The sequence below is a fragment of the Phoca vitulina genome, unplaced genomic scaffold (assembly GCF_004348235.1).
Source record: "Phoca vitulina isolate PV1807 unplaced genomic scaffold, GSC_HSeal_1.0 scaffold24, whole genome shotgun sequence".
NCBI lineage: Eukaryota > Metazoa > Chordata > Mammalia > Carnivora > Phocidae > Phoca > Phoca vitulina.
Window position 1 is genome coordinate 7,545,459 of NW_022589727.1, and position 27,664 is coordinate 7,573,122.

At 46.1% G+C, this 27,664-nt stretch overlaps 1 protein-coding gene across 6 annotated transcripts in view; it reads right to left on the reverse strand.

Moving 5' to 3' along the window:
• The window catches only part of FHOD3 (formin homology 2 domain containing 3), a 456,179-nt gene that overhangs the window by 389,901 nt on the left and 38,614 nt on the right, over positions 1-27,664 (reverse strand). For all 6 annotated transcript variants that reach the window (XM_032421245.1, XM_032421239.1, XM_032421240.1 and 3 more), the window contains exon 2: positions 8,545-8,651. In XM_032421245.1, the coding sequence (XP_032277136.1) occupies positions 8,545-8,651 (107 nt within the window). The remainder of the gene's footprint in view (positions 1-8,544; positions 8,652-27,664) is intronic.

The following is a 27,664-nucleotide window of genomic DNA, read 5'->3' on the forward strand; positions in this document are numbered from 1 at the left end:
GTATGGAATGACCAGGGAAAAGATTTCGGAACAGCTCAAGTCCTGGAAAAGTTCAAGAGCACCGATTGATAGCCCTGCTTTTATCTTCAAGCAACTACAAAAATCGAATTTTGAGGAAGTGCTTATTTTCCCACAAAATTCTCCAGTCCCACAGCGGGGGTGTGGTGTGATGGGGTTTGGGATTCTGGGCTCCTGCACTGAAACGAGCCCCATCCTGGGAGGGGGGGGGTGTCTTTTCTGTGCTTGTGCATGGAGAAAGCAGGCAATTGGCTTGGTAATGCTAACCCCTAAGGGAATTGAAAGACCACAGAAGAAAGACCTATTTTGTAGTTTTATCACTTAAAATTCCTCTGCTTCAACATTAGCCCTCCTTCCCCATCTGCCCCTGTACATGAAATCCTACAATGAAGAAACCTGTGTGGGTTCAGGGGCCACGGGCTGCGGAAGCCAACTGAGAGAAAGCAGCCTCAGATCCCAGGAGTTGCAAGCAAAGGAGAGGACTGGACTCAGCTGAGGGGAGTGGTAGTAAGTGGCAGCCAAGTCTACAGAAGGGGTCCTCCATCTCCCATCCCTGGTTTCTCCCACCTTCAACGTGGGTACCATTGCTGTGCCCATTTTGCAGATGAACACAACGCTAGTAGAACGGAGATAAACTGCATCAAGTCACACAGCTGGTAGAAATAGACCCAGGCTGAAAGCAGAGTGACACCATGGTCACCTGCACCATCCTGCCCATTGCTGGACACCTGCCTAACCTTCTCCAGGGCTTACAAAGGATAAAGAGTCCAGGCATTCTTAGGGAACTGGGGTAACCTCAATACTAAAACCTAACAAAAAGGACATACATTGGGGCACCTGAGTGGCTCAGATGGTTAGGCCTCTGCCTTCGGCTCAGGTCATGATCCCAGGGTCCTGGGATCGAGCCCCACATCAGGCTCCCTGCTCAGCGGGAAGCCTGCTTCTCCCTCTCCCACTCCCCCTGCTTGTGTTCCCTCTCTCGTTGTATCTATCAAACAAAATCTTAAAAAAAAAAATTAGAAATTAAGATGCAAATTAAGACAATATTGGCTAACCAAATAAGATTTATTCTAATAATTCAAAAAGAATTGAAGTTCCAGGTTTTATTTAAATCTATATCAAGGAGCACCTGGGTAGCTAAGTTGGTTAAGCGTCCAACTCTTGATTTCAGCTCAGGTCATGATCTCAAGGTCATGAGATCAAGCCCTGCATAGGGCCCTGCGCCCAGCGGGGAGTCTGCTTCTCCCTCCCCCCTGCTCATGCTCTCTCAAAGTCTTTAAAAAAAATAAAAGCTTTAAAAAAAATTTTTTTTACTTTAACAAATAAAGCAACTACTCTGGATGCAGAGATGGAATCCTCATTTCGAGGAGGCTATAGCAGCTCTACCCGTCCCAAGGAGGACTGCCTACATTTGAACTGCAACAGGAAGCAAACTTATTTTGGTTGAAGGTATACCGTACCCACTACAGGCCTTCTTGCCTTGAGGTGATGCTGGAAGGCAAGCAGCCATATTTGAACTGTGATGAAGCATGAAAGATGGAAGCCACATCCTAAGGATGGCAAAGTAGAAAGATGAAATAAGTCCAGGGCCCTAAGAGCATCTTGTCATCAACATACCGTCCTTCAAATGGCCCTAATTATCTAATTAGACTTCATTTTTAAGAGAAGTTTTAGGGGTGCCTGGGTGGCTCAGTGAGTTGAGCATCCAGCTCTTGGTTTCAGCTCAGGTCATGATCTCAGGGTCGTGGATTCGAGCCCCGATCTCAGACTTCGCACTCAGCAGGGGAATCTGCTTGAAGGTTCTCTCCCTCTGCCTCTCCCCCAACTCGTGTGCTGGCATGCTCACTCTCTGTCTCCAAATCTTTTTAAATAAATAAAGTTTTCCTCCAAGGAATCACCCCTGCCTCTCTGGTCTTTGATGCTTGTCATCTGGGTCCCAGACCAACATTCCTCACCTGGCCACCTCACACCTTGAGTATGGTTCAAGGTAACCTAATTTTTGTAATTGCTCGCTCTCCCTCCCCAAATTGGTCCCACTCCAGAACCTCACTACTTTTCTAAAGTTGCTGTCTGTATACTAGCCAATTAATGTCAGGTGCTCATTCTACTCTTGTCTTGCTGTAGTCAGCTAGTACCACAGCACCCTCCCCTTCCACCACAATCCCCAATCACTCCCCCCCCCCCCCCCCGCCCCCGCCGCTTCCTCCGCCACCAGGCTCAGGTGCTAGAGATCACGGTGGGCCACATCAGACAGCAGCCTCCCTGCTCAAAGTTCTATACACTCACATCCCCCTCCTGGTTACTGGACTTCCAAGAGGACTCCCCCTTCGAAGGTCAGGTCTCTTCTGACTCCCAACCCCACCTTAAAGCCCAGTGCCCACCCAAGCTCACCCACTCCCGCCAGATGCCATCTTTGTCCAGTGATGCGGTCAGCATTTGAAGGTACTTAGAGCCTTTCCATTCCCACTGTCCACTCAGCATGGGAGTAGATTCTCTCCTCGGATTTCCTACAGAACCATCTCCTTCCCAGGCAGCCCAAGAGGGCTTTAAAAAGCACCACTGCCTAGGCCCACCCCCAAGTTCTGATTTCATTGGTCTGAAGCTGAGCAGGAAGGGAAGTTGTTCAAGTTCCTCAGGTGGGTGCAGGACCCGCTCCAACACTGAAAACCTAGGCTGTAAGTTCCCAACCAAACAGCAGACCACCTGAGGAGCTTTTCAAGAGGCGAGAATCTGGGCCTCAGTCCACCCTCCTAAAGCAGGCGCCTAGAAGCTACTATTTCTAGGCAGCTTTCTTCCAGGTTATTCGGAGGCAGCCCAGCACTGGCCCAGGGCTGGTGTGCAAGGTTTTAGGTGAGGAGGGGTTCCACAGCCTTCCATCAGATTTTCAGAGTTTTTTGCATCCCAAGAGGTCAAGTTTGAAGGAATAAGTAGTTTTTCCTTACTATCGGACAGGAAACCTCATCCAGTCACCTCTCTGTCCGCTTCTAGACTAAGCAGCATTGAGAAATCACCTACATTTTGAACCCAAATCTAAATAACTTACTGAGCCTGAAAATCCAAGCCATACACAAACGAAAACCCTGGACAAATTGAAAGACAGACTCTGGTTCAGGTGTGGATGGGAAGCAGTGAGCAGCTTTTCCTTACTCTCTTCCTAGGTGATGACCTTCAGCTGAGAGTACAGGCGTGTTGTCTGGGGCTCTTCTGGCAAGTCAGCGAAGGAGACGAAGGGTCTCCTGTCTTCTCAGTGGGCACCAGGCTCAAACTGCAGCCTACCGAGCCTGGCCGCTGGCCTGGGTGAGGGAGAAAACCGGCCCTTTTCAAACAAAAGGGGCCATCCTGGCAAGTTCAGGTCTCCACTCTTTGCTGTTGAGCTCCCTCACCCACAAACCATGCAGAAACCTCAGGGGTCCATGGCTCCCCCCCCACACACACGGTTCCTTGGGGTTTATGAGCTACAGGCTGAGAAGCTAGGCATCTTAGAGCCAAACCAGGGCTCTCCACAACCCCTTTGTACCCCTATGCACATCGACTGCAAAGCTGGAAGGCTGGGGGCACAAAGGCCCCTGCAGACCAGCTTCCTCACCTGCACTGGAGGGGACTTAGAGCCGGCCCATTGCACCGTCCTCTCAGCACGGGAGTTCACGCTCCCTTGCACAACTTCCAGCAGCATTTTCAGGAACGGTCTTCCCAGGCTGCCCTGGAGGGCTTTAAAAAGCAGCACCGTCTGGGCCCACCCCCAAGTTCTGATTTCATTGGTCTGAAGCTGAGCGGGAAGGGAAGTTGTTAAAGTTCCTCAGGTGGGTGCAGTATGCTCCAACACTGAGAACCTAGGCTGTAGGTTTCTGACCAAACAGCAGACCACCTGAGGAGCTTTTGAAGCGGCCAGGATCCCAGGCCCCACGCCAAACCTCCTGAAGCAGGCGCCTAGAAGCCAGCATTTCCAGGCAGCTTTGTCCGGGGGTATTTGGCTCTAAGTACCTTCAAATGTTCAGCCCTTTCCAGCCCTGCCCAGCCTGAGCCACAAGCCTCCCACTGGCAAGCCCTCCCCACCCCCCAGGGTTGCACGTGACTTCCCCACGCACACACAGCCCTGTGAGGACCAGCAGGGAGTGAGGAGGAGTTAGCAGCACCCAAGCCGATGAGGGGACTGCGAGAGAAGCAGCAACTGTCTTCAGAGCTGCCCCCGGGGCGCAGGCCTGAACAGAGCCAAACGCAGGGAAAGGTGAGTACCCTAAGTGACCGAGACAAAGGTAGGAGCACTTGGGGATGCACACCCCACGTGCAACAACCACACTGATCCTCACCGCACCTTGCAGCTCTCAAGTGCTCCTCAAGCTCCTCGGAGCTCTACGGTGCTCCCCCCACCCACGGCCCCCTCGCCCTCGCAAGGCCGCTATCCCCTGCAGGGCTAACCTCAAGCCCCACCTTCTCGGTGACAGGTCCCTGGCACTGGTTTTCTTTCGGAGGCAGTGGAGGTAGAAATAAGCAAAAAAGAGGTCTGGGCTCTCTGGCGCAGCTCTGCCCTGCGGGCAAGGATCCAGCCTTGGTTTCCCTAACTGAAAGACATGAGATGTCGGAGTGCTTGGTCTGCATGGACCCATCCAGGTCTAAAATCCAGTGAGTCCCATTTCAGTGTATCTGCTTCTCAAATGCTGACTGTAATTATAGTAAGGGCTATTCCTTTTGAGTTTGTATTATATGCTGGGAACTAGCTCACTGTTTTAGATACCACACATCATTGCATTTCTTCCCCACAACAACCCAGTGAGGATGCATTATGATTATCCCCAGTTACTAGGAGACTGGGGTTCAGAGAGGGGAAGTAGCATCCCCATGGTCACACAGCCATGAGACTAACTGCAAAGCCCATGTCCCTAACCACCAGGCCATGCTGCTCCCCACTGTGCTCTCCTCCAGTCCCAGAGACCTTGTTGGGATCCCTGCTGACACGGGGAGGTAAATGGAATTGAGTAGTATTGTCCTCATTTTATAAATAAATTTTATAATCCCCTATCAGAGATAAAGTGGCTTGCACAAGGTCACACAATGAAGGGTCAGGAATAATCATCCAGAGGGTTCAAGGCTTCTGGTTCTGTGCACCATGCTGTGGTGGCTAATTTCCCTGGCCTTGGAAGGCAATAAATAGACCTGGCTCCATTTTGGTAGCATAATAATTGCTTTGTCCTTCTACTTTTGAAGGTCTTTCTCCTCTTCTCCGATTAACTATAGCTTAAGTGATAATTCTAAACAAGGAGTGAGTTAATTTTTAGTCTTGGCATAAAAGAGCAGGGTAATGGACAAGAACAAAGAAACTCCTCCAGCAAGGAAATTCTCTCAGGACACCCTGCACAAAAAAACACCACCATTTGCACACTGCCTGCCACACGTTGTCATTATATGGGGACAACTTTAGCAGATTTTTGCTATAATTCACAAAAGAAATCAAGAAAAAAATGGTTTCATGTGTCCTTTTCATGCCTCCAAAGGGCAATTCTTAGCTAAAAAGAAATATTTTAACTCCCATTCGTGGGAGACAAGAGTTCTCAGGCACACAGACTTTGCCAAATGTCACCCTCCTAGGGGAAGACCTGGGAGGGACACTCAATGCAAATGACACTGCAGATGTGTTCAGATGCCTCCCACCTATGCAGGAAGGCTCAGCCTACAGGCTGCTTCCAACCAGCTCCCAGCAAGTTGCCATATGCCACCAGGGCTCGGTGGTGGTAGGTGACCCAGGGATAAAGGAGGACCCGGCAAGGCCAAGGCATCATCATCCTGGCCTGTCTTCTGCAACCTAAGCCAGGGACACAGGGGCCTCCCCACCAGTGGTCAATAGGGTAGCTTCTTCATACTCTTCCGGACAAAAAGGAGTGTCATCCTGAGTACATTCCAAAGGACAAGGTGGGGAGGTCACCACCAGGACTTTTGCAAAGACATAAAGCTCCCTCTGGGCTGAGTTTGGGGCCCGCCTGTCAAAAGCACAGCTACCCAGCATGGTCTGGGACCTTCTCCTGTTGATACTTTCCCACATATTATGGCCTTCTCATCTTGCCATAATCCATCTCAGGTGTAGGGTGCAGAAATGGGGTCAAGTTGCACCTATCAGATGGACCCACGGCAGGTGATGATTCGCAAGGGAACAGAGTGAGAAAGTAGGCCCCAGGATCTCCTCTGGGGAGCTTGCAGCAGGCTTCCTGGCTCTTGAGGCATGGCCAAGGGGACTACCCGCACCTGGATGCCAATGCTGACAGTGCCAGATGATGGCAGCAAATGCGTCCTCCCCGGAGCCACCATGCAGCGTGCTTGAGTGCTACTGGAACCAAATCCAGTGTTTGAGCCTGGGGCCGATGATGTCCTTGCATGAACGAACCTTACGTCACCAAAGGTGCCAATGTATTTCCTGAGTGAACCTGAAAAGCCTTTGCCCAGAAGCTCCTGGGAGGATCAGGGGAGTACAGACTTGGAATCGGGTCCACCTGGGTTCAAACTTGGCTCTCCCATCTACTGGCTCTCTCTCCCTGGGCGTGTAATTGAATTCCTGACCCTCAGTTGTTTCAGATGAGAAACAGAAACAATGAAATCCAGTCACATGACTGTTAAGAGAATGAACTATTAAATAAACAGAGCGTGAATAACGTGCCTGGGATCGTGGTTGGCATAACAGGCGTTCCATAAATGTTATTTTCTTCCCCACTCTAATTTTCTTTTTTAGAGAGAGTGTGCACATGCTGGGGGCAGGGGGCAGAGGGAGAGAGAGAATCCTAAATAGACTCCATGCCCGGCACCGAGCCCAATGCAGGGCTCAATCCCAGGACCCTGAGATCATGACTTGACCCGAAATCAAGAGCCAGATGCTTAACTGATTGCACCACCCAGGTGCCCCTTTCTTCCCCACTCTTAACTCGAACTGCTGTCTGATGTAGTGATGCTTTTTTTTCCCTAAGCTCCCATCTCCAAATCATTTGAATTTTGATAAGAAAGAAAAAAATCAAACAGGGCATGGTCTTCAACTATAACACCAGTAGAGACATTTTTCAGGTTGATAATAATCTACTCATAACACACCTGGTGTATGTTTAATCAATGAGCCATGAAGTCATCCAATTAAACTGTCATCCAGCCTGAATTCTTGCATCTTATATAAAGGGATGTCATTGTCAAATACTCAGTAAAAACTATAGCAATGGAATTTTCCCAAGTCTATCAATCTAATAATTTTTTTTTAAATAATGATGAGTAGAATCTGGTGTGACATAATAATGAGTGTGTGTATAGCCTATGGTAGTTTCTAGGGTCTGTTCCCATTGTGTCCTCAGAAAACCTTGCTGGTTCCTATGAAGGATCTTGGCCTTAGTGCTCATGGTCATGTTACTCAGGAATCCATTCTGGGATCCTGCCATTTACTTGACTACCAGTGTTCAGTAAGTACCTATAATGTGTTCAGAAAATGCTAGATGATAGATATACAGACAAGCCCAGTACCGACCTAGTAGAGCTTTAGCAGCAGACAACTGAGGGAGGGGACAATTAAGGGGGGAAGCACCATAAACTGTGGTAGGTATAGGGAAAACCCAGCAAATCATCATAAATACTAGAGTCAGGTAGAAAACTAACACTAAGAAGGTTTCCATTTTCCCTCATTTTTGAGCCATTCATGAAGAATCAGCACTCCCAGATAAGATTAATCTGGCTGTAATCTATTTTTAATTCAGGCAAGGTAGCTTCAAAGGAACTTTTGGGGAGGTCCTCGAACACCAGATTAAGATAGCTAAGCTTTATTTGGAAAGCAACAGGGAATCTCTGAAGGTTTCTAAGGAGGAAGGTGATGAAATCAGAGATATACTTGGTTCTGAATGGATGAGGACAGAAAAGGCGGCAGGGGGCCCCCAATTAAAAAGCTATTTCAAAACCTAATAAATAAGGAATAGCTGACCGTATGTTTATATGTGATTTTTATGTGATCTGACTTTCTGCACACCTCTCTTATTTTTTGTCTATAGCTTTATTCAGATTCACAGCAATCAGAAGTATTAAGCAATTCTATATGTAGTCTAAAAGTAACTTAATGTTAATTAACACCATCACAAATCATTTTCTCCACTGTTGTGAGTTCAAAAGATGATATAGTATAAAATAATCTACTAGGACATCTGCCAAGGAAATGAAATATCCAGAAAGTTATCAGTAAAAACAATGCTTAAGATAGATTGTCAAACTACTAAAATCTATTAAATATTAATTTAATTATATTTGGTTTAAAAAAAAGGTCAATATAATGTGCTTAATTAAACTATACCAGAAATTTTCCTGCCCCTGAGTGGCCTTGTCAAGAAAAATTACTCAAAATGCAAAAGAGTTTGCAATTATTACTGGTCAGTCACTTGTATCTCCCTTCTCTTGCGTGACTGTGAATGCAGAGAAGGTCAAAGCTACAGTGGTCTCTTCTGAGTATTTTAAGGCCTTAATGTATCCCCATATCTTGGAAGGTTGGGACTAGTCAGCAGGGGCAACTGTTGCTCTTACCCAGCATCATCCTGGAAGCCTTCCAGCTCGTCCCGTTGCTCCGCCAAGGTGGCCTCCAAGTCCAGGTAGGCGCCATTGTGGGAGAGCTGCAGCGTGCAGTCATCGAGCTGCAAGAGAAAGAACCCTTTAAGCCCAGCCTGCTCCTGGGATGCGGACTTTGGATGGAGAAAGCACTTCATGTTGCCCTCAGGTGTTTTTTTAAATCAAGCACGATTCTGAAATTCAAATCGTAACTGGAAGAGGTAGCGGGTTCGTACAAATAAATTGGGAGCACACGACATAGTAAGCAGCCAGCAATGACACCTATGAAGGGGGTGGCACTGACAGGGCCCAGGAGACGGACAGGGGAGGAGAAGGAGCCCTTTGGTGCCAGTGCCACTTTCCACTCTGAGGGCCCCAGGAATACGCCATGGAGGATTTGGGGAATGGAAACCAAAATCACAATGCCGATGTGACCGTGGATTAAGAGTCACCGAGTTTAAAAGGCAAATCTGGTGGGCAGAACCATGCCCTTTCCTTTGATTCAGTGAGAAGCCTACTCCTTCAGATTCTATGGTCAAACCCGGCATGTGACAATTAGTAGTTACTCAATAAACATTTTTACAGTTGAACTAAAAGAAACATTATCCATCTGAATGACACCATATTCAAATTACAACATACCAAAGAAGACATTAGGTCTCTTTGTTACTAGTCGTAGTTTTTAAAAAATTATTTAACACTTACATGTTGTTAATTATGCCCCATGCATAATTCTAAGCATTTTACATGCGTTACATCATTTGATTCTCACACAAACCCTATTAACTTCTATTGCTCTCCCCATTTTACAAAGAGGAAATGAAGGCATGGGGAAAGACTAAGTTACTTGCCCAGTGTCACTTCTGGGAAATGGCAGAGCTGGGATTTGGATGCTGGTAGTTTGAATCGAGGTCATGCTCTCGATCACTACGCCACTCTGCATCCTCTCTATGGCCACAAAACTACAAAGGACTTGAAAATATCATGTTTGCAAAATGCAGTATGTGTCATCTTAGTGTTCTGGTGTGGCCAAGGCCATGCCACATGTTTGCCAACCCCATTCCCTTTTCCTCCTGGGCCCTAAGAGCATATATCCCAGCCTTACAGTGAGGCTAATGGCCATGTAACTGAGGGCTGACCAATGGAATATTAGTGAAAGTAAAAAAGGCTCCCAGCAGGCCTGGCCTTAACACCCCTGCACACCCATCCATCCTTCTTCTCCTGCATGCAGCCTGAGGCAGAGAAGCCAGAGGCTGGATGCAGAAGAGCCAAACGAGGACTCCAAAGTCTGGAAACCAGAAACCAGCAGAGCCCTGGATAAGAGGAGCTCTGGTTCCTGAATCACTGCATGGAAGAGAGCATTCTGTTGCCCGGCGTCCACTACCCGCCCTGGCTGGTGACAAGAGCACAAGGCATGAGCCTTTGCTGTGGTAAATTGTTAAGATTGTGAGGTTGTTACAGCAACCAGCATTCCATGACATTTAAAATGATCAATACACTTAAAAATACAGGAAAATAATTTTACTAAAGATTAACATTATGAGAAAATCCAACTTCGTGCTTGATTTCTTGGGCCATAAGGGTGGTTCTTAGTAGTCACCTACCTGATGAGTTAAGGCTCTTATTCCAAAATGACAGGAGACTGGGGGAAAGCGAAGGCAAATATTTAGCTACTTTAAAACATCTAGATAAATGCCCGATAATCCTCCCACTATAAGTGAGATTTCAAACAAGGAATTAGTCTCTTTTGATGGAAAAGCATTGCTTATTATCCCCAACAAGAGAAATAGAGACTGTCGACTTGTCTAGAATCGGCATCTGTAACAGGCTGCTAATTCTTGTAGAAACCCCACAGCTCCTGTTTCTAGTTATCCTCAGCAGAATGAAAGGAATTTGGGGTTTTTTTTTATTATTTGTAAGAAATACCTAGCTAAATCACTTGAAGGGGTTAATCCCATTTGATTCACTTGTTTTATTTCTCTCATAACAAACTGCTCCTCTTAGCTACTAAAGGCACGCTGGTGAGGCTCAGCATTCTTGACTGGCATTTTACAGATGGATCATCTCATCTGAGAAAGCATTTAAACCCAAGAATCCAATTGGCCAAACTCACTGTACTGTGGTGTGAGAGGTGCACCCCGAGTATGGGGGGGAACACGCAGGGGAGCTGCCTCCCCCAGCCTGCGGAAGCAGCCAACAGGAAGGATTTCCTGCAGAAGGCATCTCCTGGGCCAAGGGTCTCCTGTGGACTGAAATCAGACTTGATTGCTCCTAGATGGAAAATTCCATTAGAAACTGGACCTGTTCACATGTACACTAAACCGTGTGTAGAGCTGCAATCAGCCCAGCTCAGGCTTGCTTTGACCCCCTGCTGAGGTTATTAACTAAGAAAACTGACTTGATCTGTCTTGTTGATAGTACTAACACTTTTGCTTCTTTTGCATCCCACTTATAATCCACAGACCAGAAGATGGGGATAATGAAAGCCCTGTAAGCCATAACAGTTCCTTTTGCCTCAGCCCCTGGAAACGTGTGAGCCCAGAGAAAGAAGCTTTTGGATAAAGAGTTTCTGCTTCTCCTCCAGGGGGCCTGAGTCATTCCAAGGCTGGGGTCCACACTCAGGCCAGACAGAGAGAACCAAGTCAGAGAGGAAGTGTTGCTGTGGGCATGGAGAGAGGCAGAATGTGAACGTGTCTGTGGTATAAGTACTCCTGCAAAGGCCCATTTCAAGCTACCAAAGTCAAGTCGCTGAGTGTGGAGTTGGAAAAAGAGACACAGAAGCCCCCCAGTATATAGTATTTTCACCATAACTTATTTAATTGCACGTTTATATAATTTACTTTTCAATAATGGCTACATTCACCAACTAGCTCATAAAATTTCCCAAGAATTGACCCGTCAGCCCCCTCCAGGCACTCAGGCCAGCTCCAGCACACAGTTTCTGGCCCTCCCACATCAGTCACTGGAGGCACCCAATGTGGAGACAGCAGGAAGCGGTAAGAGGCTGAGGACCCCATCCCGGCTTTCCATCCTCACCACCCCACCTAGCCCTATGGTTTTCTCCTTAGCTGGGGCAGAGGTGGGGCTCTCCAGTCACCAGCAGATATAGCCTTGTTCTTACTGGCTGTGGCCAGTTGGCCCATCATCTTCATCCCATACCTTCTGCTTTATTCTCAGGAGCTTGAGATGAATATGAATATCCGGTTTTCCTCAACATTCACCAAGTATCTGCCTCAGCACGCTCCCAGCCAGCCTGGAACCACAACAGAACACCCCACAGTCTCCCTCGCCTCCAACAACAGAATCCCAAAAGCTTAGCAGAACTGCCTGTTCTCATCATTCCTCTCCTCATATTCAGGGCATCATTACTACCCTTTCCGTAGTTCAATTTTAACAAAATTATACGTCAGGCACAGGCTGGGCACCAAGGAACACATAGAGGCTTCCTTCCCTCAAAGATCATTTCATTGGGTAAATATAACACACAAATAGAACACAGAAGAGAATTAAAAGCCATTTAAACCAACTGTTACAATGTGTGGAAGTTCATCCTCAGTCGTATTCCTTTCCTATAATTAGCAGCCACAGGCTCCCGGGGCCCAAGCATCCTCTGTAAAAATGCCCCAGTCCTCCTTCCAGAAGAAAGGCCGCCATTACTTCCTAAGCCGGCATCACAGCCCTGCTCCCCTAATTAACAGATGGGCAATTTGTGCTAGTGTTAGTTAACTAAAACAGGGGAGATGAATATGTGCCTCTTAATCTGTCAGGAAGTGTGTGTGTCGTCCTCACAGCAGAGCTACAGGTCGGGGTCAAGGTCAGACGTCGCAGCCTTTAGCGAGCCGGGACACGTGAGCACCACGGGGGCCCCAACCACACGCACAGCCTGTGAAGACACCACACAAGTCAACGCACACTGCCCGCTCCCCTCACCACCCAAGCCCCACCTCACCCGTACACCCGAGCACAGGAGATTAATATTTAAACCATCACATGGGCCAAGGAGTCAGAATAAAGGGCTTCTTTGCTGGACGGACACACTGAAACTGTGAAATCCCCTAAAGGAGGGTCAGCTTTAGGTATCACTTTAAAAGCAAACTGGTGAGTACACTCAATGAATTCTTCAATCTTGTCAGGGATACCTGTTGTAAAAGAACGCACCGATGTGAATAGGCAGTGAGTCAAGGTTCACCCCGACCTGGCTGTTCTGAAGATTCACACAGAACTATCCAAACTTCGCCTCCACCGTGGAGGACGCAGACACCTCCCTGCCAGACTAGTGCCTGACAAGCAACCTCAATTCCTACTTCCACCGAGGCCACCTGATCCCCTCCCTTGGCCGCTCATGTCAACCGTCTTCCTGAATGACTTAAGGGTCCTGGAATTTCCTGACTCCGACAATTTTCATGTCAGCCCTGATCCCCTGGCAGCATGTTCCCCACACTCCTTTCTTGGCTTTCGGTGTGGTGGCCAGGTCACTGCCGGGCACTGCAGGACATAAGACAAAGCAGGGAGCCCTGTGGGAAGATACCGTTACAGGGCTGTTCCAGAAGTGCGGCGGGCACGGAAGTCTAGTGGCGGTGACACTGGCGTGGCAGGGAGACCTCAGCTGTCGGCTGTGAACATGTGGCCAGGATTCCGGTGAGGGGGCGGGGTGCTCAGGAGGGGCTCAGCCACAGAGCCACAGGAGGGATCCTTCCAAACACCCTGGAACTGTGTGTCACCCCACGTCCACACACCATTAAAGCAGGCCCTCCGCCCCTTGCAGGCAGATTGCACAAGGCCACTCTTGGGTTCTCTTGCCTGTCCCCACAAAGACAGGGCATTCAAAAAGAAAAGGCAGACTCACCATCCTGGGGGGGGGAAAAAATATCTAAAACAAGGCTGATGTCACGTCTCGATTTGTATATTCTTTTCTTTCCTTAATCCAGTGAAGTGGCATGTTCCTGGGGTGGTTTAATGATTACCTCCTTTTGGCAAGTGGGTCCACAGTGATCCTTAGTTTAGGCAATAAAATAGATTTGCATGGAACCATCCTATAAATATACACAAGGGCTATCCTTTAAGCTAATTTTGGTAATAGTTCAGAAGTGGAAACACATAGGCTGATTTTCAAGAGAAGAAAAATAAAAGCTAAAATATCATTTGCTCATGTCATTTAATTGGTTCCTCCCATCCTCATACCCACATGGCTTGCAATATGATTTTGTGGCTCCTTCCGACAAGAGGTGGATTCTTTCTCTGCTCCTAGAATCCAGGTTGGCCCATGTATTGCTTTGGCCAACTCAGCACCACATGTGACATCATGGAGACTTGAAAGATACTTGTTCCCCTAGGGCTGTCCTCGCTTACTGCTCCTGGAACTCGGCCAGCACATGAAGACGCCGGGGATAGCCAGCCTCCGGGATGTCTGTTTGTTCCCGCCGCCTTTGTGACATCCTGCCAACTGCCTCACACTAAGTGAGGCCAACACGGATCATCGAGCCTCCAGATGACCCACCAGCTGATGACAGACACAAGAGAGCCCAGCAGATGTCAGCCAAACTGGCCCAAACCAGAAGAACCACCCAGTAGACCCAAAGACTTATGAGCAACCTCTTATGATTGTTGCTTTAGGTCCATTTCCCACTCGCAGGGCCTGCCACCTCACCCCACCGCAGACACGCAGCCCCCAGGGAATGCAACTTCCCACTTAGTGTGCTGGATCGGTGATGGGTGACAGGCTCCCATCCCCAAGGTGCCCGCTGAACACACCACGACATTGCTAGCTCAGTGCAGGAATGCCACCACAATGCCCAGCCCTCAGAGGCCACAGAGCAGGCATGTCCTTCCCGTAGCCCCCACTGGGGACAGAGGACAACAGCAGATGCTGGGCGGAAAGGCTGGGAACATCAAGGAGTGGGCGAGTAGTCAGCTGAGACTCCCTCCCAGGGAGGTAAGGAGGCAGCAGAAAGCAAAACAATACATGAGTTGTGGTTCTGAGCCCTTAGAGCACGTTGCATCATCCCATTGTACAAAACGCACATTCAAAGATAAAAGTATGAAGATTCTCAAGATAGCACCTGCAAGCACAGGGCTCTTCGGACTGCACTGGTCACACACGCACAAAGCCGGCCCCGCTACTGGCTCAGAAACGAAGCATGGCTGTGGGTCCCATCTCTCTCCAGGGCAGGCTGACGGGGGGCTCCCTGGGTACCCCCCTTTCAGGCTCATCCCAGCTCTCAGAACAGTAGAAAGGCAGTCAGCACGTTTCCATTCATCAGGTCTAAGAACACTACACCTGTTTCCCCCTCAAATGGGGTTTCTGTTGCTTGGCAGTCATGAGGCTTGTGGCTTCTTTAAACTTTGTCATTCCTTCTAAAGGCAGCAGAGACAAGGAACGAGACACAGGTGACAGGCAAAGAAAAAATAAAGTTAGGAAAGAGCTTTCTAATAAGCAGTGCCACAAGGTCCGTCCACAATTTCTTAATAAAACCTGCACAAAACCTGGGCTCAGCCATTCAAGGATCTGTGGGCTATGGTCGCCCCGTAACCCATACAGACCACTGCAGAGGGACGGGATGGAGGGAGGGCACACGCGTCGTGGCTGCCCTCTACCATTGCCTAAGATGGATAGTGAAGATGTGGCATGTGTTTCATACAAACCTTTCACACTTATTCCTTTGTATATATAAATATATTTCATAATAAAAAATAATTAGTTTCATATATCGGTCCATTTTCTTAGAGAAAAAACAAATGAAACTGATTTACATGATATCACAAGAAAACAGGTCCTATTGGCTAATCCCAACAAATCTTACTCAAACTTTTAAATCCCTAGGTGCTCATTTAGCTTCTTTGGAACAACAAATGCATTGCAGGTACTTTATTTCTTTTTTTAAAATTCTATTCATTTGAGGGATAGAGCAAGAGAGAGCGCACAAGGGGAGGGAGGGCCAGAGGGAGAAGCAAACTCCCTGCTGAGCAGGGAGCCCAATGTGGGGGGCTCGATCCCAGGACCTGAGATCATGACCTGAGCCGAAGGCAGACGCTTAACCGACTGAGCCACCCAGGCACTCCCATCACAGGTACTTTAGTAAATGTTTTAAGGTAAAGTACAAGGATATTTTTGAAGATCCAGCATATATGGGTTACAAAATAATATGAATGTATTTACTTCAAAAGAGACTGGATTTTACTTCCTCGGAAACCTTTAGTAAGTTATGTTATTTGTGGCCACCAACTTCAGCGAGAGAAGCAATGTCCTGAAATTGATTGAGGCAGTTTCCAGATTTCTATTTAAGTCAACAAAACCATACAGCTCACCAACCAAAGGTCAGGGCTCCTGCCAAAGTCTACAAGAAAGACAAAAGCAAGATTTCTCCCATTAAGAGCTTAAGCCGAGGGGATGTGATAATCTGGCAAATATTTGAATTATTTTAAAAGACTTTTTTATCATTAAATAAATAACCAAGAATGCATTAACCTTCTCTCTTAAAGAGGCTGGAATATTTACTTATGTTTACAGGTAACTTTTTCCATTTTCTATTTCACTTCAATTTGAAAAACAGTATCAGCACTAAATTTCATGATTATATCTGATCCATTACAGTCATCCATTCCTTCATACAGGTTAATAATCCTTTCCTGGGGCGCCTGGGTGGCTCAGTCGTTAAGCGTCTGCCTTCGGCTCAGGTCCTGATCCCAGGGTCCTGGGATCGAGCCCCACATCGGGCTCCTTGCTCGGCGGGAAGCCTGCTTCTCCCTCTCCCACTCCCCCTGCTTGTATTCTCTCTCTCGCTGTGTCTCTCTCTGTCAAATAAATAAATAAAATCTTAAAAAATAATAATAATAATAATCCTTTCCTGTGCTCATTCCCTGTGCCAGGCACTGTGCCATGTCCTAGGGAGCCGACCTTGATCAGGACAGCCCAGGGAGCACTCACAGCTGTAGATGGGGCTGATCCCCAAACAGCTGGTCGGAGTTCAAGGAAATGAGGACAATGAGTTTGTCACCTTTGTTGTATCTGTTCTTGTTTTCATTGCGGGACAGGTTTGGGCAGCAGGGAGCTAAAGGATGCAAATCCCTGCCAGGGAAGGAGTGTGAGTGGTCAAGACACTGAAAGAAGGAAGCCAAGGGCTCTGGAAGAGGAGACTTCCTGGCCACAGGAGAGTTTAGGCTTGATTCTAGGGCAACAGAAAGCCATGAAACGGTTGTAAAGGGTTGCACACAGGACCAGCTTTACAGTGTGGGGATGGAAGGGAGAAGACAAATGAAGATGCCAGTGCAGGAATTAGGGGAGATCTGAAGGGGGTTTGGACAATGGTGGAAGCTTGAGAAAAGAGGCAGAGGGCTGATTCAGGGAAAGAGAGGGGAAGGGTGAAGGAAAAGCCAGACCAACACGGGGATTGATCAGATGCATCGGTACCCAACAGAGAGAAGCAAAATCTTGAGTTTCCTGTTTGAGCAAATTAATATCTTTCAGTGATACCTTTTACAAACATAAGAAACACAAGACGGAAAGCTCTTGGGGGCAAGGAGACAGAATAGAATTGGGGTTTTTGTTGTTCACGTGTTACATCTAAAACAAGTGGAGATGCTGAGTAGAGAAATCGATTTGGAGGGTATGGGCATAAATACAAACATGGTAGTTGAAATCTCACAAATGTACTGGTGTACCTAAAGACAACAGCTAACTTTTTGTATCTTTTTTTTTTTTTAAAGATTTTATTTATTTATTTGAGAGAGAGAATGAGATAGAGAGAGAGAGCATGAGAGGGGGGAGGGTCAGAGGGAGAAGCAGGCTCCCCACTGAGCAGGGAGCCCGATGCGGGACTCGATCCAGGGACTCCAGGATCATGACCTGAGCCGAAGGCAGTGGCTTAACCAACTGAGCCACCCAGGCGCCCCTAACTTTTTGTATCTTGAAGATCTGGAATGGTATCCCCTTTTTCATTCCTGATATTGCTAATTTGTGCTTTCTCCTTTTTTCCTCACAGTTTAGGGAAGGCCCCTCATTCATTTATTAGTTTTTTCAAAGAAAAAACTTTTGATTATATTGCTTTTCCACCATTTTTTCTTTTTATCTGATTAATTTCCTTCTACATTCTTTCTGTTTAACATGCTGCTTTTTTCTAGCATCTAAAATCTTACAATTTTCGGTCTTTCCACTTTTCAATTGTGTGCATTTAGACTATAATTTTCTTCTGTCAGGTTTAGCTACAGCTCACAATATCTGATATGCCATATTTCATATTTTTATTATCTTCAGTCCACAATATTTCCTAAATTCCACTGGGATTTCTTCTTTGATCCATGGGTTATTTAGAAATGTGTTATATACTTCCCAAATATTTGAGGATCTTCAAGTAGGGGCGCCTGGGTGGCTCAGTCGGTTAAACGTCTGCCTTCGGCTCAGGTCATGATCCCAGGGTCCTGGGATTGAGCCCCACGTCGGGCTCCCTGCTCAGTGGGGAGCCTGCTTCTCCCTCTCCTTCTGTCCCTCCCTCTGCTTGTGCTCTCTCGTTCTCTCTCTCTCAAATAAATAAATAAAACCTTTAAAAAAAGATCTTCAAGTATCTGTTTTATTGTTGATTTCCAGCTTAATTTCTCTGTAGTCAGAAAACACACTCTGTATGATTTCAATTCTTTGAAATTTCTCAAAACTCACCGATGGCCCAGTAAATGGAATGGATATGTCCTCAACAACCACAGTGTTAAGTGGGATTCTCAGATTTCTATCCTCACTGCTGTTAATAACTGGCTTGTTCTATAGAGAGGCGTATTAATTTTCCACTACAGCTGTGAATTTTCTTTTTCCTTTTAATCTGGTCAATATCTAATTGATTGATTGATATTTCCTAGTGGCCTGACTCTCTTAGCAGTATGAGATTCCCTCCTTATCTCCAGTAATGTTACTGACCTTAAACATGACGTCATCTGTTGCTAGGACAACCAGACCACTTTCGTAAGGTTAGCACCACATGGTTTACCGTCTTCCCGTCTTTCACTTACAATATTTGGGGCCCATATGTGTAAGATGCGTCTCTTTTAAGTAGAACATAGTTTAGGGTTTTTTAATGCAACCTGATGACCTCAGTTTTTTAATACAAGCATTTAATCAAAGCCTGTTAACCTAAAGTGATCGCTGATATTTAGGTTTAAATCTACATATTCTAGTTTCCTTTTTCCTCCTTTTTTGCCATCTTTTGGATTAATCTACTATTCTTTATTACTCCATATATCCTTTGTATTTCCTTTCTATTATTCTATTTACCCTTAGCTACCCACTCTTATTAATTCTTTTAGTAATTTACCCTACAGATAATCACATGGCTTCCTGAGTCAGAAGAACCTACTAAAAATGAGCATTATCACTTCCCAGACAATTTAAGGGCACTAGACCATTTTAATATGGTCTATACCTTTTGAGATATTGAGAAATGTATTTTGAACCCCATGACATAGTATTGTTTTGAGCAGTCAGTATTCATTAAATTTATCCACATATTTACCTTTTCTCTTGCACTTCATTCCTTCCTGCATTTCTGTGGTGCTATTTGTGATAATCTCCTTCTGCCTGAAGAACTCTCTCTAGTATTTCTTCAGTGAGAGTATACTGGCAACAAATTTCTTCAGTTCCTGTTTTCTGGAAACATTCCTTTACTTTACCTCCATTCTTTGGGTAACTGCTTTACCTCCATTCTTTGGGTAACTGCTTTACCAAGATATAATTCATATATCCTATAACTCACTCATTCAGAGTGTACAATTCCCTGGCTTGTAGTATATTCACAGAGTTGTGTCTCCATCACAACAATCAATTTTAAAATATTCCCATCGCCCAAAAAAGAAACCACATATCCATTAGCTGTAACTCCTTGTTCCCACAATCACACCCCCATCTAGCCCCCAGAAATCACTAATCTACTTTCTGTCTTGAAAGATTTGCCTATTCTAGACATTTCACATAAATGGAATCACACAATATGTAGTCTTTTGTGGCTGGCTTTTTTCACTTAGTGTATAGTTTTCCAGGTTCATCCATATTATAGTATTTATCAGTACTTCATTTCCTTTATTGCTAAATAATATTCCATTGTATGGATATAGCAAATTTGATTTATCTATTCTTCAGTTGATAGACATTGGATTGTTTCCACTTCTTGGCTACTATGAATTACTGTGAACATTTCTGTATAACTTTTTATATAAACATATATTTTCTCTTGGGTACAATTTTTAAGAAATTGCCAAACTGTTTTCCAAACGGGCTACACCATTTTACATTCTCACCAGCGATGCATGAAGGTTAATTGGCCCATAACTCCACCAACACTTGTTTGCTTTTAGATTATAGCCATCATAATGAATGTGAAGTGGTATCTCGTGGTTTTGATTTGCATTTCCCTGATGGCTAATGACTGTGAGCATCTTTTCATGTGTTTATTATTGGTCATTTGGGGATCTTCTATGGAGAAATGCCTATTCAAATCCTTCACCCATTTTTATTGGGTTATTTGCCTTTTTGTTGTTGAGTTATATATTCTGGATACAAGCCCTTTTTTGGATATGTGATTTGTAAAATATTCTCCCAATCTATGGGTTGTCTTTTCACTTTCTCAATGTTGTCCTTTGAAGCACAAATGCTTTTAATTTTGATAAAATACAATTTACTTATTTTTTCTTTTGTTGTTTGTACTTTTGGTACCATATCACCCTCACTTTGAAAGATATTTTTGGAGGATATAGAATTCTACATTAGCAGTTATCTTCTTGGAGTACTCACAAACTGTGACCCCATGGTGCTCCAGCTCACATCAGCTCAGTTGAAACATTAGCTGTCAATCTTACTGTTGTTCTTTTAAAGAGAATCTATTTTTCTCAGGCTGCATTTAATGTTGTCTTTGTCTTAATTTCCAATGGTTTTACTACGAAGTGCTTATGTGTGGTTTACCTAGTATTTATCTTGCCTGATAAATAGCACTTCTTGAACTTGTGGCTTGCCATCATTTTTTGGTCTTGGAAAATCTTCACCATTATCTCTTTAAATGTTGTTGCTTCCATCCCATTTTCCTTCCCCCATTCTGGGACTCCAATACGTGTATTTTAGACACATGTACCATATGCCTATTATGCTCTTTTTTGCATTTTCCATTTCGCCTCCCCATAAATTGGTCTTCATGTCTTCTACTGACCTATATGCCAGATCATTTAATTTCTCTTCATCTGTGTCTAATTTTCAGTCAAACCCATCTACTCCATTCTTAATATTTGCATTTTTCACTTCTACAATTTCTATTTGCTTCTTTATATTATATTCCCCTGCTTTGTTTTGTTAAAATTCTCCATCTTGCCTATTTTTTTGAATGTATTTATCATAATTGTTTTAATGATCATGTCTGGTAACTCTAGTATCTACATCACATATAGATATTTCTATGATCCAAGTCTCTGGATATACGATGTATATTTTATCGACTACAATCATTGTTTATGAAGAAATTTCAAGGCTCTGGGTGATATCCTTCTCCAGAGAGAATTTTCCTTGGCATCTGGCAAGCTGTAGGAGTACATCCCATAATCCAGTCAAGGATTGAGCTCTCTCAGAACTGTGTCTCTATCTTTGCAGACCTAATCTCTTTTCAGTTAACCCTTACTTCCAGGTGTAATCTTGAGGTGTCTCAACTGAATGCACAGAGTGTTTATTAAGATCCATCTACCTTGGTGAACTCTGAGCTCTGTTTTCTTCTCCCCAGCACGATGAAACTGCTAACGGCCTTCCCTGACTTCTCAGCCTCCTCACAGTCACTTTCTGCTTGCCTTCATAGTCTCTGCACCTGCCACTGATGAACTGGTGAGTCCATCAAGGTGAAAAACAACTTAGGATGTCAGGCGCATTGACTCTGACCTCAATGACTCTCCCTGGACTTGGCTTCCCAGGGAGCTTCTCTGGTGCCTTCCAGAAGATATTTTTGGTACTCTGTTAACCTTACCTGGTTGTCCAGGATAGGAGTATTGGTCTGCCACAAGCTAGTTATTACAGTGAGAAGCAGAAGCCCAAACATCTAACTTTTAGTTGCTGAAAACATTTCCTATTCACTTGACACAAATTCAGAGGAATTATTTAATCCTCACACAAACTATGGGGAAGGGACTATTATTATTCTCACCTGATCATCAACATAAACCCATGGAGCACAGGTTCCCAGAAAACAAATAGCTCCGTCAAGATCACCAAACTTAGTGGCAACTAAACCCAGACAGCCTGATTCTGAGCTTGTGTCTTTAGCTACAAGAGAGTATAGAATGAGTTGGAAAGAAAGGCACAAGAGTAAGCCCTCAGAAGTCCAACATTTAGAGACTGAGTCAAAGACAAGGACACTGAGAAGGAGCAGTAGAGAGAGGGGAGGAAACCCAGAGGGCCGTCCCATCAGCCAAGGGAGGAGAGGGATTCAAGTAGAACGTGGTCGCGGACTGTAACAACTTCCATCTGAAGATAACTAGGCCTAGCGTTATCACCTGCTCATCCCTTTGAACAATAAAAATTCTTTTGCCAAGACACCAGCACATCCAATCCTCACATCCCACACTTCTGCAAACATGCCCTGAGCAAACCCTGTGTCCCAGGTGTACCATGCTAATTTGGCCTGCCAGACTGAGGCAGTGCAAAACACTCCTGACTAGCTGAACCACATAACCAAATGCACGCCGTTAAAATGGAACCCTTCATAATTACAGAAACCAAGCAAATATGATTGCTTGCACTGATTCTCCTTAAAATCTGCAAAACTCCTACATAAAATTTACAAGGGAATTTTTAACTTATGATTGCTTTATTCTTCAAAATTTCTTTTATTCACATTCATTGAAAGAAAAAGATTATAATGTTTAACACAAAGATACTTGTCAACACACAGAAGGCTTTGGGTATTACAATCAGAAGGAAGAGTTGAGGAAATGAGGACAAAGAGAAGGTGGAGGGGAAGGATCACATTATGTCACTAATATGAGCCACCAGTCAAACAGATCCACTAAGAAGAGAATTTATGCCTAGAGTCATCCAGGCCTGCCATAGAATTTATAAGGCCCCGGTGCAAACTGAAAATGTGGGTCCCCATGTTCAAAAGGCAGGAAAAACACTTTTTCCTTTCTCAGCAGTCTCTCTTTCAACCTGTCATGGTGTTGTGATGTTTTGTTGTTGTTGTTGTTGTTTTTTAATCTTCTACTTACTATAGCACTTCCTTGGGCTCAGGGACACTTAATGGGCAGTGAAGACCCTCACCGGCACCCCCTTAAATCAGCACGCAGGCATAGGCCTGTACCCAGGCTCCTGCTGGGGTGGAGGACAGTGGAAGTCACTGGGCAGGCAGCGAGGGTGGGTGGTGTGGGGAGCCCACAGGAGAGAACCTGTCCTGGGGAGGTGGGGAGACAGAGGAAGGCAAAACCACATATGAGCAGGGGCTCTAAGCCCCTAGAACATGCTCTGTTGTCCCATTAGTCTTCATTTAAAAGACAAAATCAAAAATAAAATTCTTAAGAATTTCAAGTGTTTTAAGGGGCACCTGGTGGCACAGTCAAGTGTCCAACTCTTGGTTTCGGCTCAGGTTGTGATCTCGGGGTCATGAGATGGAGCCCCACATTGGGCTTCACACTCAGCACAGAGTCTGCTTAAGACTCTTTCTCTGCCTCTGCCCCTACCCCCTCATGTGCTTTTTTAAAGCAGAGCATTAACCCCCAAGTACGGGGCCCAGGGTGACAGCACGGGTTGCACACCAGTGAAAGCATTCCTGGGACCACCCCTTAACACTGCCTCGTGGGTTCTGGGCTGTGAGCCAGAATGGCTGGTTGATCCGCCAACTCCTCTGATCTGCTTATATTCCTGTGCGGTGAGGCCTACAGAACATGACTTGGATTCACAAGACCCTATTGCCCAGTGTCTCTGCTATCCCTAGAACAGTCCTTCTTAAACTTCTGGGTACATAATAACCTCCTGGGAATTGTGTCTAGGAGGGAGTTCTGGGTCATACTCCAATATTCTAATTCTGGGTGGTCTGGGTGGGCAGCGCAGAACACTGCTCATTTCCCACCTTCCCCAGGTGATCTGATGCAGGGGCCTAGAACACTGCTTAGAACAGGTGCCAATAGCATGTTAGCTCCCGGCTTGGATGGGAGCAGTGGGTGGAAGTCTCAGGTTAGGCTGAGGACCAAGAGCAGAGACTCAGCGGGGAGGGAAGGGGTCCCGATCCCTTTGGATTTTTTGGAGCTTTGCCCTCTTCACCCTGTCCCCAGAACCTCCTTCCTACTCCACCACGTTGGTGTGTGGTGCTCTTCATGCCGAGCCAGTGTGTCTTGGGGTCCAATTGGAGGGCGGGGTATTAACTCCACGCCCCAGAGAAGGTATCCTGATACCCTAGGAAAACACACAAATGGGCCAAGAATCCAGCCCCACCTGGCATGTGTGCCGTAAGCACCCAGGAGCAGAAGCCACACCTCAGGGGAAGTCCAGCTGGCCATGAATGTGACTTCTAGGAAGAGCTTTCAAGAACACTAGAGGGTGAGCTGCCTGCCAGCCAGGAAACCCTAAATACCCCAGTCATCCACAGCACCCCCAGAAAGTGGCCCGTGGGAAGAAAAGAAAATCAGCCACAGAGTCAAGAGACCGGGTCTCTAGGCCTCAGGCTACTGCCAAGCCAGCAGCAAAACCAGGGGCCGGCCTATTAGTGCTTCCCGTAAAGTGAGGGAGCCTGGCGGACGGCGGCGTGCAAACTGGCAGCTCAGCGCTGCGCTCGGTTTGGCCTGCATGGCATTTTAAAATATTTTTGGTTAATTGCCAAATAGTTAAAAGAGGTTGTACATAGGGGCGCCTGGGTGGCTCAGTGGTTAAGCGCCTGCCTTCGGCTCAGGTCATGATCCCAGGGTCCTGGGATCCAGCCCCGCATCGGGCTCCTTGCTCAGTGGGAAGCCTGCTTCTCCCTCTCCCACTCCCCCTGCTTGTGTTCCTGCTCTTACTATCTCTCTCTGTCAAATAAAATTAAAAAAAAAAGAGATTGTACATAACATTCCAAATTTCCAGCTTCTCTTGCAGAATGGGAAGATCCAGATGCCCTGGACCATCCCTTCCAGGCCCAGAGAGGCTGGGCTGAGCAGCATCCATCCTTTATTTGGGGTGCTCTTCTGGTCCCTCAGGCTACCTGTCCACCTGACTCTTTCCATCATCTGTCCAGACCCTGGCTCAGGTGACTCCAAGGTCCTTTTTCCTTAAACACTCTCTGATGAAATGTGCAGTTTCTTCATTTAGTTTCAACCGTGCAGAACACCAATGTTCTCTGCCTGACACATTCTCAATAACCAGAGGATTTCAAAACCAGCAGTGTGAAATCAGCAGACTATTTGACTCTACTCTGTTCCCTTAGTAACTCATTAACTATGTGACCAGACAGGCCTAGTTTAGTGATCAGCTGGAACCCCTTAACAAAACACTCTACTCTTTAGCAGATCACTGAGGTTTGTGCCGCCTTTAGCATACTCAGCATCCCAGGTACCCAAGTCAGCATCCACTGCTCCCCCGTTTCCTCCTTCCAGTCACCATAGCAAATAGGAAGCGTCCTCATGAGATGCCTGACGCCCCGGTTACAAGAGCCCTGCCTGGTGGTGATGCCTCCCCCCTCCACCCCCGACCTCGCATGACAAAGTATAGGGCTGGTGAGAGCTGTAATTAAAGCCTGGGCCCTGTACTCCTGGCCACAACTTTTTAAATCCAATTTCAAAATCCACAGGCATCCATGTATTTCTAAATTACAACTGGTCCGTGTTTAATTTAAAAAACAAAAACAAAACAAAACACTGCCCTGGCTCCTGAGCGGAAGACCACGTGACTCTCAGACAGATCTCTCCTAGAGCCTCTGGACACTGCAAGACCACCTTCCCAACAGCCACGCTCAGGGAAAGTCGAAAAAGTGGAAACACTTCCATTCACGACGCCACGTGCTTCAAGTAAGATTCCCTAAAAAACCCCCAAACGTGTTGTCATCTTTAATGAGTGTCTGGTAAATGTTTGTAGAGAGAAAGTCACCACCTCTTCTGGGATTATTCACATTATATAGCAGCCTGGGGCCGGGCTGGGGCATTTGGGGATCGCACTCATGATGCAGGATGTGCACTTCCTGAACCAAAAATAAAGACCGTCAGGACACGGCTCCAGCTATGTTTGTTCTAAGTTAGCTCATCCGAGAGTCTGGAGAATCCGACTATTCATACAGAAATAATTTTCAATCTATGATTGTTCAGCATCAAGCTTTTGGAATCAATGAACATTTTTTTAACGTAGTATATATTTTCTGGTGAGTGAAAATCCACTTTTGAGCTTTTGAATTTGTAGATTCAGACCAGTCATCAGTCATCATTGTTCGGGATCTGGAGATACTCTGCAGCTGAAAAGTATACTACAATGTTAGCTTTAAAAAAAATCAAAATCAAAATTTTCTTTGGGTCCCAGAAACAGTTGCAGCAGCTTCAGTTAGGAGTAGAGGCACGTCTGCGACAGGACTCCACTCAGGTCCCTTTCTGACTGGACACTCAGGTAAAGGGACTCTGGCATTCGTGGAAAACACCTCATAACTACTATTTTCATGGCGGAGCACACATGAGCACGTTTGCCTGCTTATTTTTTTTAATCCACCTAAATGCGAATGTCTTATGGCCACCTCACAGTTCGGTTGTAGGCAGAGAATAATCATTCCCAGATGCTCAAGAGAAAGGCTCTGGCCAAGCAGATACTGTAGCACTGGATGTGACTGGTGTATGAACATGTCCTGTGTCCTGTAAGGTTGCCACTAACACTTCGGCTATCCTTGCAGCAAGATGCCCAGACCATCATGTGCACAAACACACCTGGGTGTCCCACACACCTTCATGCACCCTCATGGCTGAACAGGCAGGAACCATTCATGCCGTAGGTCCCGTGTGCTCACCCCTTCAGAGCCACGACTCCGTAGCAACAGAGGTCGGTAAGGAGCACAGAAGCGTCCAAGTTTCCACCCACCTGGCGGACAGGAACAGTGATGTGCGCACCAGCATCCGCATGAAGCAAGCTGGGCATTTCCCTGAGCCAGCTCGAGCAAAGCTGGACCAACAGGACAGAGCGTGCGAAAATGAAATGCTGGACAGCACTAGAACCTTGAGATTGGCACTCCAAGGTCACAGCTATTTCTACTAGGCGATGCCCGTGGGCATCCACGAGCCCACACCAGGTCCTGGAGAGCTGTAGCTGCTCCCAAGGCCAAGAAGGGTGGCCACATGCCTCAGGGACAGCTACTGATTGACAGGGCACACAGCCAGCGGTCCTAGGCTGAATGGGCTAAAGGTGGATTCTGGAATGCTTCAGACTGCCTCTCACCAGCTGCTGGAGCTCCGTACAGGATTAATTAAATTAGTCCCTAGGCTCTGAGCCAGAGTGGCAGGCAGGACGATTCCCTCTCTCCCCAACCCCCCCCCCATTCCCACTGGCGAATTCTAGTAAAACCTACAATCATGTCATCAGTTACAGTTCTCAGAGTAGGTCAGAAAGTGGGTTTCCTGGTACAGAGCATCTCAACCATGCCTGGGTACTGCGTGCGGCAGATTTTCCCCCAGTTTCGCCGGCCCTCGGGAAGGTCAGGCCGTGCAGCTTTCAGACAGATGTTATGGCCACTGCACCAAGACCTAGCAGCCATGAAAAGCTCAACCCAAAATAGCCTTGATCTACCTCTTTAATATACGGGGACTCCAACTTCTAGAAAGGAGACAACACCTTATAGTAGTAGGAAATTCTTAATTCCTTTTTTTGTGTCCTGAAATAGTTACTGAACCCCTGCTTTATGCAAGACCTGGTGTTAGCTGTTGTTTAAAGCGTGACTCCCATCTCAAAAACAGGTATAGCTACTCCTAGAACAAAGGTGAAACAGGTACATGAATAATGACCCCCAGAGAGTCTGTTCATGTCAATCTCTTGGGCTTCTGCATATTTCATTGGGGTTTTTTTTCCTAATAAATGTATTATTAAAATGTAATCAGTAAAAAAATTATTTTTTAGTACACTCAGAGTGGTTTGATCAGTGCTTCCTAATCCTAATCACAGATC